At 37.0% G+C, this 10,541-nt stretch overlaps 1 protein-coding gene across 3 annotated transcripts; it reads right to left on the bottom strand.

The window, feature by feature from the left end:
• Nucleotides 1-429: 429 nt before the first annotated feature.
• On the bottom strand, nucleotides 430-9,485 carry ZDHHC6 (zinc finger DHHC-type containing 6). Of its 3 annotated transcripts, none has more exons than XM_026851184.1 (9): nucleotides 9,202-9,485; nucleotides 6,870-7,029; nucleotides 5,730-5,891; nucleotides 5,358-5,411; nucleotides 3,751-3,918; nucleotides 3,390-3,431; nucleotides 2,870-3,015; nucleotides 2,738-2,781; nucleotides 430-774 (listed from the first exon to the last, which is right to left on the bottom strand). In XM_026851184.1, exons 1-9 carry the CDS (start codon nucleotides 9,273-9,275, stop codon nucleotides 713-715), a joined length of 912 nt encoding a protein of 303 aa, XP_026706985.1. In that variant the 5' UTR covers nucleotides 9,276-9,485; the 3' UTR covers nucleotides 430-712. The 3 variants fall into 3 exon arrangements, with proteins under 3 accessions (XP_026706985.1, XP_026706983.1, XP_026706984.1); XM_026851182.1 differs by having other exon boundaries at nucleotides 430-1,006; nucleotides 9,202-9,477; XM_026851183.1 differs by lacking the exon at nucleotides 3,390-3,431 and having other exon boundaries at nucleotides 430-1,006; nucleotides 9,202-9,482.
• Nucleotides 9,486-10,541: the final 1,056 nt, after the last annotated feature.

Genomic DNA, 10,541 nt, shown 5'->3' on the forward strand with positions numbered 1-10,541 from the left:
CCCCTTGCTACATTTAAGATACATTTTTAGAAAGCCTTCAGCTTTTTTTCAGCCCCAATTTTAAGGTCTTCCTTCTAATAATCCATACCAGATGCTAAACAAAAATGCTTTTGAAAAAACACTTTCTAAAGTGTTAATCACTTAGTAGCAACAAGTCTTACAAAAATTTTCCTTCATGGCACTATTGCTTCCTTCCACTCTAAGATGGATCAAGAACTCTGGTCTCTTGGATATATGCTCAGATTTCAAAGAGAGTGATACAGCTAGCTATTTTTTTCCCCATTAAAAGCAGAGAATATTCTCATAGCAAGAGCTGAAGTCTTTCTAACCTTGAGAACCAACATAACAGTGAAATCTATTCCTAGCTAGCTCACATTCCCATGCCTGTAAACAAGTTCTTGTAGGTCTAAGAACAATTAAAACCACAAGTGATTATGAATGTATCATTTATTTGAGGTGAACAATTCACATCATTAAAAGTCACAGGTAACAAATTTTATCTTGAATTTGAATCAGATATTTATAGTTGTCAGGGGCAGCTTCAGAGAAAGTAATATACAAAAGATAAGCAGTACGCATCACAATCAGATGCGGTTGAGGAAAAAAAACTTAAGATATGAACCCTCAGACTGCAATTTAAATAGCAAAAAAGCCCACCTCGATTTGGGGTTAAAAAAAACGCATCTTGAAGGCAATCCACTGAATGGCTTCTTCAATTATTTATTGTTAAAAAAAGTACGCAAACCATGGCACAGGCATATCCAACCCTTTCAACTGCAAGGAAAAGAAAACCTTGTCCTAACATATTCATTGCATAAGTCTAAAGTAATACACAGAAAATTTCAAGTAAAGGATTGTGGTCTGAAGTAAAAATTCCATTTCTTATTTAAAAAATGAGAATGCTATCTGTTTTTCTTCTCTCCATCCACTGGTTGATCCGTTTCAGAGTCATATTGGCATTTTTCCACACATTTCCTAGGGAACCAGCCTCGTTCTCTTACTCCACCTTAAGACATGAAAAGTTGTATTAACTTGGAACAAAACATGACCCACTACAGAGGAAAAACACAGGATTGGAAGAGACATCAAGAGGATACCCTAGGTCATTTTCTTCTGCAAGGCTGGACATCTAAATCATGCCTCACATCACTGCCTGGTGATACATGGATTCTCTCCCATTGCTTAGAACGTTTTCAGAGATCTCCAAAGTTTTCCAGTGCTCTACCTTCTTATGAGAAAATCTTTCCTAATACCCTATCTGAATCTTTTCAGCTGTAATTCCATAGCAGGGACACAGAAAGCAGCATACAGACTTCTCTACAACTGACCTGCATGCAGCTGGTGACTATTTACACATACCCTGGCTTTCTCTTACCTCCTTTTCCTCTCCAGGTAAGCTATCCCAATTCTTTCAGCTTTCCCTTGTAAGTCACATTTTCTAGTACTCTGATTATTCTCATTATTTTGCTCTCAGCCCTTCACAGCTGATCTTCCTCTTTCTTAAGATGAAGTAACTGCTTTTACTTATGGCAGGATTTCAGCTGAGTCTCTGCTAAAACCGAGTAGGATGGAAGGATTATTTCATGCATCTGGGAATCTATGCTTTTTCCTCTTTTGCAAGTGTTGACTCATCTTAAGATTATGACTGAGTCATTTTCCCTCAGAACTGCTACTTAATGATTAATTTTTCCATCTTGTTATAGTGCAGCTTGTTATTCCTGCTTATTTATAGCATTTTGCTATACCTTCCTAAAAGATCTAATCCGAAAGATCTAATCCTACTTTTGAAGCCTTGTTCTCCAAAATGTCAATGTTATTTTGAGTTCTAATCCAGCCTTTCAGTATACACCAAGTTCCCCACCCAGACTACATTTCACCTGACTTCAAAAAAAAAAAAAATTTGATATAGCACAAGTATCTCCTGCTAATCTTCATAAGGAGCAACGCAGTACAAACTATTACCTTACTGGTTTCAATGACTCATTGAAGTTTGATGTTTGAAAGGCATGAGCTGCTGAAGCACTTTTAGCCCATGAAGGTCTTAGAACTCCCATGAAAAATCAGAGACACTTGCAGACTGTTGGCTCTCTTTTGCCAAGACAGAACATACATCCAACAAATTAACAACTGTTTGGAAGAGACAACAGAATCCAATGCACCCTCTAGCAGGTAAGATTTTAGCTCAGTCCTAAGCAGGAGGGCTAAAGTAAAAAATGTAAAAATTCAATGCAAGTGTCCATGATGTCTCTCTGCAGACCAGCAGGAGTCTTTTAACATTTTTGATAGCTGTAAGACATAACATCTCCTTGTTCTTAAGATGTACAAAGAGTAATCCCAGAGCTTATATGTATATGGGGTGTTTAGGCAGTAAATGTGAATGCGTTTAAGGAAGAACACTATTTTAAATATAAAACCATCATCATTAACCCCTTTAGAGTCTAAAAAACTAACTTCTTCGAATATGAAGAAGTGTCCCCCTTCCCACTCAATCTTCAGTAAACTACTAGATGAGTGTTCGTTCAGTCTGACAGATTCATTTAATGTTAGACTTGCCAGTTTTGATGAACATGTAAATAGTAAAAACTGTTTATGTGGTTTTAGAGGGGAGAGAAGATAATGCCAATAAGGTCAGTAATCCTACAGTTTGAGAACGGAACATGTAATGTTCACATTTCTAGACAGCTATAAAATTGATTTTTGATTTTCAAAAGAAAAAGTGAAAATAACTGCTTCATACCATCAGCAGCTGAGTCAAGATTCTTCTCACCATACATCCAGTGTCTGGGGAAGAAAGCGTAATAGACAATTAGATGCCTGAAATCATCTCAATATCTCTTTTAACCAAACATAAAGGTGTGTAGCCACTAACTTTAAGCCTCTTGTGGCTAAAATCAGATCCCCTTTACTCAGTGAAATTCTAGGTTCTTCAGTGCATGGTGTTGTGAAGAATGTTTTAACACCTTTAGTCACAGGGCAGCAGACACCACTGTAATCTTCTACTGCTCGATACCGGACCTGGAAATTTGAGCACAACACAGCAATATATTGTTGTAAGGAGTTACAGCCTTGCTGAGAGTTTCATATCAAAAAATCAACTGAAGCATACTGTTAAGCATACTGTTAGATTTGAGCATAGTGACAACAGCTGTCAAAGGGAGTCTAAATTCTAATTAAACTGCTCAACAATGAAGCAGTCATAAAAAAGAAGCAAATGCAAAGAAAGCTAAATGCCAAGTTGAATTAAGCAGAGGTGGCAGCACACTGTGTGGAAACACAAAGCCTTTATTTAATTGCTAAGTTTAAAATCAAGAAAAAGAGTCTCAGCAATTACTTACATTTATTTATATAGATATTCAAAATCATTTCAGACAAAATTCACAAATACTTACGCTTCTTACTCTCTTGTCTGCTTTCTGTTTCAGTTGCTCTATCTATAAATGATTATAAATAGAAAGTTAGGTAGTGTTTAGTTTAAGAGGACTTGTGTATTCAACACAAAATGAAGTCAGGTATTGAAACTACTCAACAGACACAGGAAATATCATTAGCATTTAAAAGCACTCACAAAAGCATAACTTTTTAGTCTATTGAAACTGGGAGAACATTTGACAGAACTCCTGTTTCTTAGGTATATGTATTACTAGTCAGTCTATTATAGTTATTTAAAGAGCTGGTATATTTACTGCAAAGGAAAGCAGGCAATTGGATAGTGGGGAGGATTAACTTGAGATGTCACTGAAGATCAATTACCGTCAAACTGTACTGATGACAGCCATCTCTTACTGGCCAATCCAGGCCATCTCCCTCTGGAATCCCAGACCATGTAAACACTTGCTTGAAGTTCTTCCATTTACTTCCCATATCATAGGGAAAAATAAAGGTCTCACCCGTTTGGTAGTACTGGATTCTGTCTTTGGCCTGGAAAATAATTAAGAAATACAGTACATAAAAATATACTGTACAAACTGCAATGGAAATATTAAGAAGGCCAGGTCACAGGCCCTGTATGGGTCTATGAGACCTAAAGGTGAACATTTTGAGGCAAGAGCAGTAAATTTCTGCTATAGTAACCCAGGGTTCTAAAACTTCTTACAACAATCATGGCATTTAGAAGTGTATCTGGTTTGGGTTGCATCCCCATTTACTCTTTATCAACAGAGTCAATTGGCTACACTAATTAAACCACCACATACTCCGATTTTAATTTATGGCTTTTTTTAAAGAACTGATGCCTGACTATTTCTCAGTTAAATACAAAGGCTACCAAAGCTCAAAATTCTCTGATTAATGATCATGAGCATAATTAAACATTGGTAGTGTCTATTCCACTTTCAAGAACTGCATATACAGGCATGCTCTGAATCTCCCACACTCTGCGGTCACAATTTTCAGTCTTTCGGTAACGATGACATCTAGTGGAGCAGCCACAGAAGAGTCTGTTCTCTTTGTTGAGATAACGTCATTTTTATTAAACACTTATGCATTACAGTCTGTGTTCATTTTTCAGAAGGGACATATTAGCAGCCTGTGTTTTATGGTGAAAATTTTAACAGATTATTCCAAATTCTACTATATTGTTGTAGTGGGGTTTTCTTTCATTTATGTTCTATTGTCTTATTATCCGAAGGTCTAACAGGACTAGGATCCAGCCAAGCTAGATTCTGTGCAAAGAGAAGGCATTATAATACTTAGGCATGTATACACACTGAAGATCCTCATGCTAATTTTGACACAGAATAAGACAGACAACAAAACAATAATAAAATGTTTGTGGACTTAAGAGTAAATTTTGCTTCCTCTAAACTTAGCTTCTATTGCTTGGCTGTATTTCTTCTGACAAATCTTGTGAAAACCTCTATAAAGATATGGAAATCAAAGAAATTTAAAAGAGAGAAGACTAGGTATCATTATTTTATAGTACTTCTTCATAATCAAGGAAAATACTCCCAAGTTTAGTCAGAGAAGCAGCAAATGAAGAAAAGCATGAGCCAAAATATGCCATCTAGAATGGGGACGGGAGGCAGACAAAGACACATGAGAAGCAAAGACTCAAGTTTCAGACAAAACACTCATATATTCCAAGTAGATAAGCCAAGTGCCTTAAAAGCAAATATTTTTCTAGGTTCACACCAATTCCTCCAAACAAAAAAAAAAAAGAAAAATCTATGCAGTTAAATATTTTCTCATCTATGTCAGTGAATTTCAGAGACAGGGAGGGAAAAGCTAGTTGTAGGTGTTAATCAGCGGTGAACTGAAATGCCGCCTTTGATTTAAATCCAGAGGTGAAACAAGAAATTGATAAATATGAATAAACTTTGTGAAAATACAGTAACAAAATATTGTAATATAAAGCTTACCTTTTCTTCAATCCAGGACTCGATTGAAGTTTTATTTGTCAAAATTACTTTCATCTAAAATAAAAGTGTTAGGTGAAATTAGCATTGACTTTTCTGCAGGAATACATCAGCTAGGCAAAGAAAATTTCATTTAACCAACTAAATCTGCTTTAAAGAACAAAGCAACTTTTATAGTCTTAATTAAAACATATAAAACATTCAGAATTAAGATTCAGCATAGACACATGGTTAATGCTATCCACTAGTATTACACACTTAAGACAGTATCACACACTGCTTCAGTTTGTGTTTGAAATGTGTATTGTTTCTGCTCCACAACCAGACAAAACTTAAAAGCTCTTAACTTCTTTATAAATGAAACCATAAACTTACCTGGATAATAAACAGCATACCAACAGCAATAGTTGTTCCTAATGCCAGTCCTAAGGCAAATAAAGATGCAGCAAATGCAGACAGTCCAAAGGGAATAATGGGTCGAGGGTCTCTTTTGGCTGCACTCATGTCAATCTTTACAGAACTCCACCCAAAAGATATCTGCAAAGGGAGAGTATCATTCAGCTCTAGAACATTATGAATGCTGAGACAAAACCAATTACCAAGAAGAAATCTGGCTCTGAAGGTACAAGTTTGCAATGCAAGTGGAGTAATTTAAAAAAAAAAAAAAAGATTCAAAAGACTTCTCTTCAGAAACACATTCTTTGCTAGATGTAGGCCTTCTCTAGATGGAAAGTTAAAGCAAAATTGCTATCCTGCAAGTCTGTAAGTTAGGCCCAAAATCCGCAAAAAGCCTGAACTCTAAATGCATTCACGAGTTTCAGACAGAAAACATTTGCGTAGCACAGTACCCATTTTCAGTTTCAAATGCTACAGGCTTTCCTCTGAAAGCTTTAGCAGATAGCAGTTCTCAACATTATTGCTCTGCAAATACAACAGGCAGCCTTTATCTATTACACTCAGTTGATGTTTTCAAGCTCTTCATTGCAACCACAAACCCTGAAATCAAAGCTCGTAATCTTAACCATGGATCTGAGATAAGGGATGTATTCCAGAAAAAACTTTGCTAGTTGTTGCTGCAGCTAAATTTTTCCATTTAAAAACAAATCAAACAACATTTAGTTTTAGTTCAAAAAATAATTTACTTGTTTTTCTCCTTGAAGAATTGGATACAATTCAAAAAAAGTGGCAAGCAAAAGACAATAAACACCATCTAACTTGTGTGTTGGAAATAAATAGCAGCTAGTTTCTGTGCCAGACAAAACAACCTGTCTCTCTCTAAAGTGCTAGTCAGAAACTGTCTTCAGTCAATGCAAAGCTCTAGGAAATTCCCGGTGATTACGACAAGAAACAGGAAGAGAAAAAAAAAAAAAAAAAAAAGAAAGAAACCCCGAGAGTACATGTTGAAAGAGTAACAAAGAATTCTGCATGCTTCTCAGGAAACCAAATCCCACACTTCCACAGATAAACTACTCATCTGACTTAAATAATACCTTAAGCATTTAATTGTTTTCTTACTCTGTTGTAAAGCTGAGTGTACATAGTCATAACAAATATGAAAGAAGCATGAATGCATCCCAGTGGAGCTAAGAGGAGAAACAGTGTGAAAGATGCATGATTTTGGTATCCACAGCAGTTGTTGATCCAAGGACAGTGGTGATCCATCTTCATGACACATCTGTGAATAATAAATACTGATTAATATAAAGGACATATATGATGTTTTCCAAAAAGCTCAAAGGACAGCTAACTTTCTATTACTCAACCTCCATTCATTCATTTAAACCTATCAATTTCTGACAGATCAACACAGTAGTTCGTTTGGGTTTTTTTTTTGCTACTCAGAATGGTACTTTATGTTGCAGAGTGAAATAAAACAAAATAAAAAGTGTTCCCAGGTCCTACCCCTCCCTAGTTATCCCTCCACCCCCTTACTCAAACTTGCTAGTTGTAATAAACACCATATTCCAGTGCCAGGAGACAAAAGCCTAGAATGGGACACATAAGAACTATCAACACGATAATTAAGCATTAATATTATTGCCATTTTTTTAAAATAAGCACACCAGGAAAATAAAGGAAATACCAAATCCCCTGTGAAATACTTGCAGAAAGAACATATAAAGATACACAGACAGAAGCGTGTTAATGACTTTCTTTTCAGCAGTAGACTCTCTGAAAGCTCTAACTGCTACATATTGACCTCACATCACTGTAAGTCCTTTTCAAAATCTATTTAACAAGTGTAAACACTCTAGAGACACTCTTGTATTCAATATAAAGCAGGTTGTTTTGGTGTAGCTTACAGATGCAAAACACCACCTGATAAAAGATTTGTCCACATCCCAAACTGCATTGATTTAACTTAGCAGGTGTAAAAGTCACTAATTACAACGTTGCAATTCATCTGCACCAAACCTAAGTGATAAACAAAGGACTGAATTGCACAGATATCCAGCTCCTCTGGAAAGAAGTTAATTGTTTCAGAACTACTGACTTCATTATCTTTTAAGCTACTCCATTCCCAGCAGGAAGTTCAGTTTCTCCCTTTGAAGAATTATTCTTCATTAGCTCAATTAGTTCAACTGCCACCGTACAAGGTCTTGAACATGTAGTCATAAACACAAGTGTTTCTGAAGTTCCTAGATCTTGGCAAGAAGCCTCACACCATTCAGGTGGGCCACAAGAACTGACTCCATTTATGCACTGAAACTTGTCACAACATAGAGGACTTTCAGTGATGCTTTAAGTTACTCACTTCACTGCAACAGGCTAGAAATGTGTGGAATGAGTCACTTTGGACAGAGTTGAGGGGCAGAAAATTCTGAAAGTGATCAGCAAAATGATTTGGAGAATGTGCTGCAGTTCCTGCTATTTGACAAAAGATATTATTTAAAGAACTTGCTTTTGCATATACAATCAGCAGGATCTGCTGCCATTTTCTAAGTCCTCAGTGTAAAGATAGTCACTCAAGGAAGAGAGTCTAATTTTAAATCACAGAATGATGCAGCCAAATTACAGCACTGCTCTACAGTTTCAGTCTCTACTTCCTAAAGCACACTGACTGAGCATCTTGTGTTTATAGAAATAACAAATGAATGTGTATGTTGCAAGATCATTTTACCACTTTCTCCAATAGTCCTTCAGAGACCTGCGCAGTAAAGCCAAGACAAATGCAACTACAGTCTGGACTGCAGACAGCTGAAGTGGCTTGCTTCTTTCCATTGAATTCACTGAATTCCAGTGCAGCTATTTATAATAAAAGCATCCTTTACCTCAGAACAAGTCTGTAGGAAGACTAACACATAACAAGGTACAAACATTCCCGGTTGACCCAAAAGGCTTATGAGTTCACTTAAAACGTGCAGACACCCCTCAAAAAAACCCCAACCTGTTTATTGAAGAGTGAAGAACAGTCCAAAATTTCCACCCAAATCAACATTTAACTCCCATCTGGAAAAATGTCAAAACAGGCTTTTGTACTCCCTAAGCAGGTGAATGTCTGGACTCAGAACTTACAGAGGACTGACAGGTTTTCAGGTATTTACACAGGCTGACTTCCCTGAGACAGTACTGAAATGTTTTTTTAATACTGTCAAGAAATTCTTAAGAAATGCTTCCAAGCTAAAAAGAAAATGTTAAAGACAGATTTATTTATTAAACTAAAACACAGTAAAACCATATAAAAATCAAACAACTAGGAAGTGGAAATACTTGAAATGGGTATAGTGCTCACATGGAAGTATTTAAAAAATGAACAATACAAGACTTAGAAGAACAAATTATATTAATAGCTCGTCATTAGAATTGAAGTTGTTCTAATAGGGACGATTTTAAGGAAAGACAGTACCTGTTACACTTTCGACAGTGGTGTGAACGTGGTGCCTTGTAAGACTGACACACTTTACAGTATTGGAGATACATGCAATCCTGAGATTTTTCCTTTAAACAGAAGAATAGGTATGTTAGACGTATATGTAGTTCTACTGGAAACACATATCTTGGCACTTTCCTAACCTAAGCATCTCTGGTTTCTTCTGACAGGGTGTATTTCATCACCCAAGCCTATTTAATGGTAGGCGGTGAGGAGAGAAAAAACAGAAATAATCCCTTGGCTATCAACACAGCCATCTCTCACTGTTGAAAGCACTGGTTGCTAAAAGAAATAAATAGTCCTTCCATCAGGAAGAGTGACTGTACAAGCAGGGTTTCATAGTGAAGTTCTGAGAGTGTAAAAAAAAAAAGTATGGGGCCTTTATAATTTAAAAAAACAAACTTGTGTACCTTGTTTCTCCATTTTATACCATGAGCCAATCTAGGCTTACTACAAAATACAGTACTGGTAAAAATTAATGTTCAACTAGCTCTTGTTTGCCACCCTTTCTCTCTTACACACACGTGAACTACAGCAAGATGAGAGAGAGACGTGCAGATAGCAAGCAGTAATACTGGACAAAATCTGTTTACAAAGTGGAATACCCGGTTGTCCTGCTGAGACAACATCAGCATCCTCTTCTCAGAGGAACCTGTCCTGAGAAATATTCCACAAGTAGAAATGTGGTTATTACTAATCTTTTTATCATGCCACTGGAACACAAACTCTGGCCAGCTGTCTCGAGATACTAAACCTGTATCGTGATGATCCTTGACTATTACTCTTCCAAGCGATTACTGAAGCAAAGAAAATGCAAATTTCTACCTTGACTTATAATACTGTGTTGAACATAAACTTGTAATTTTCTGTCTCACATAAAATACTACATTTGCTAAATATAAGTTCAAATTATTAGCAGCAAAATCTTCAATAGAACAGCGTCTGCACGAGTGTGCAGATAACCTTGAAGTTCTCATTCCAGCTAACAGCGCTTGTTTCCTGTTGTTTTGCTTTGAGAAGCACCTATAAACCATAACGACTACAGCCGATAAGGCAGCACTACCGTCCAGTCCCAAATCACGCGGCTGACAGAACAAGGCAGGGATGGAGTAAGCTGGAGCATACTGGAAACGCTGGGAGAGAGGCAAAAAGCGAAGATGTCGAACCAAGATAAGGAGAAAGGAGTGGCCTGAGGAGCTGGTTACATTCTTCGGGAGAAAGGGCAAAGGCTGGCATCAAGAGAAGCGGTTTCTCCTGTCCGCCCGCTCCCCGCACACCCCCTCTCAGCGAAGCCGGCCCAGCCCCAGGGCAGCCCG

The sequence above is a fragment of the Athene cunicularia genome, assembly GCF_003259725.1.
Source record: "Athene cunicularia isolate RWA chromosome 6 unlocalized genomic scaffold, athCun1 chr6_part1, whole genome shotgun sequence".
Taxonomy (NCBI): domain Eukaryota; kingdom Metazoa; phylum Chordata; class Aves; order Strigiformes; family Strigidae; genus Athene; species Athene cunicularia.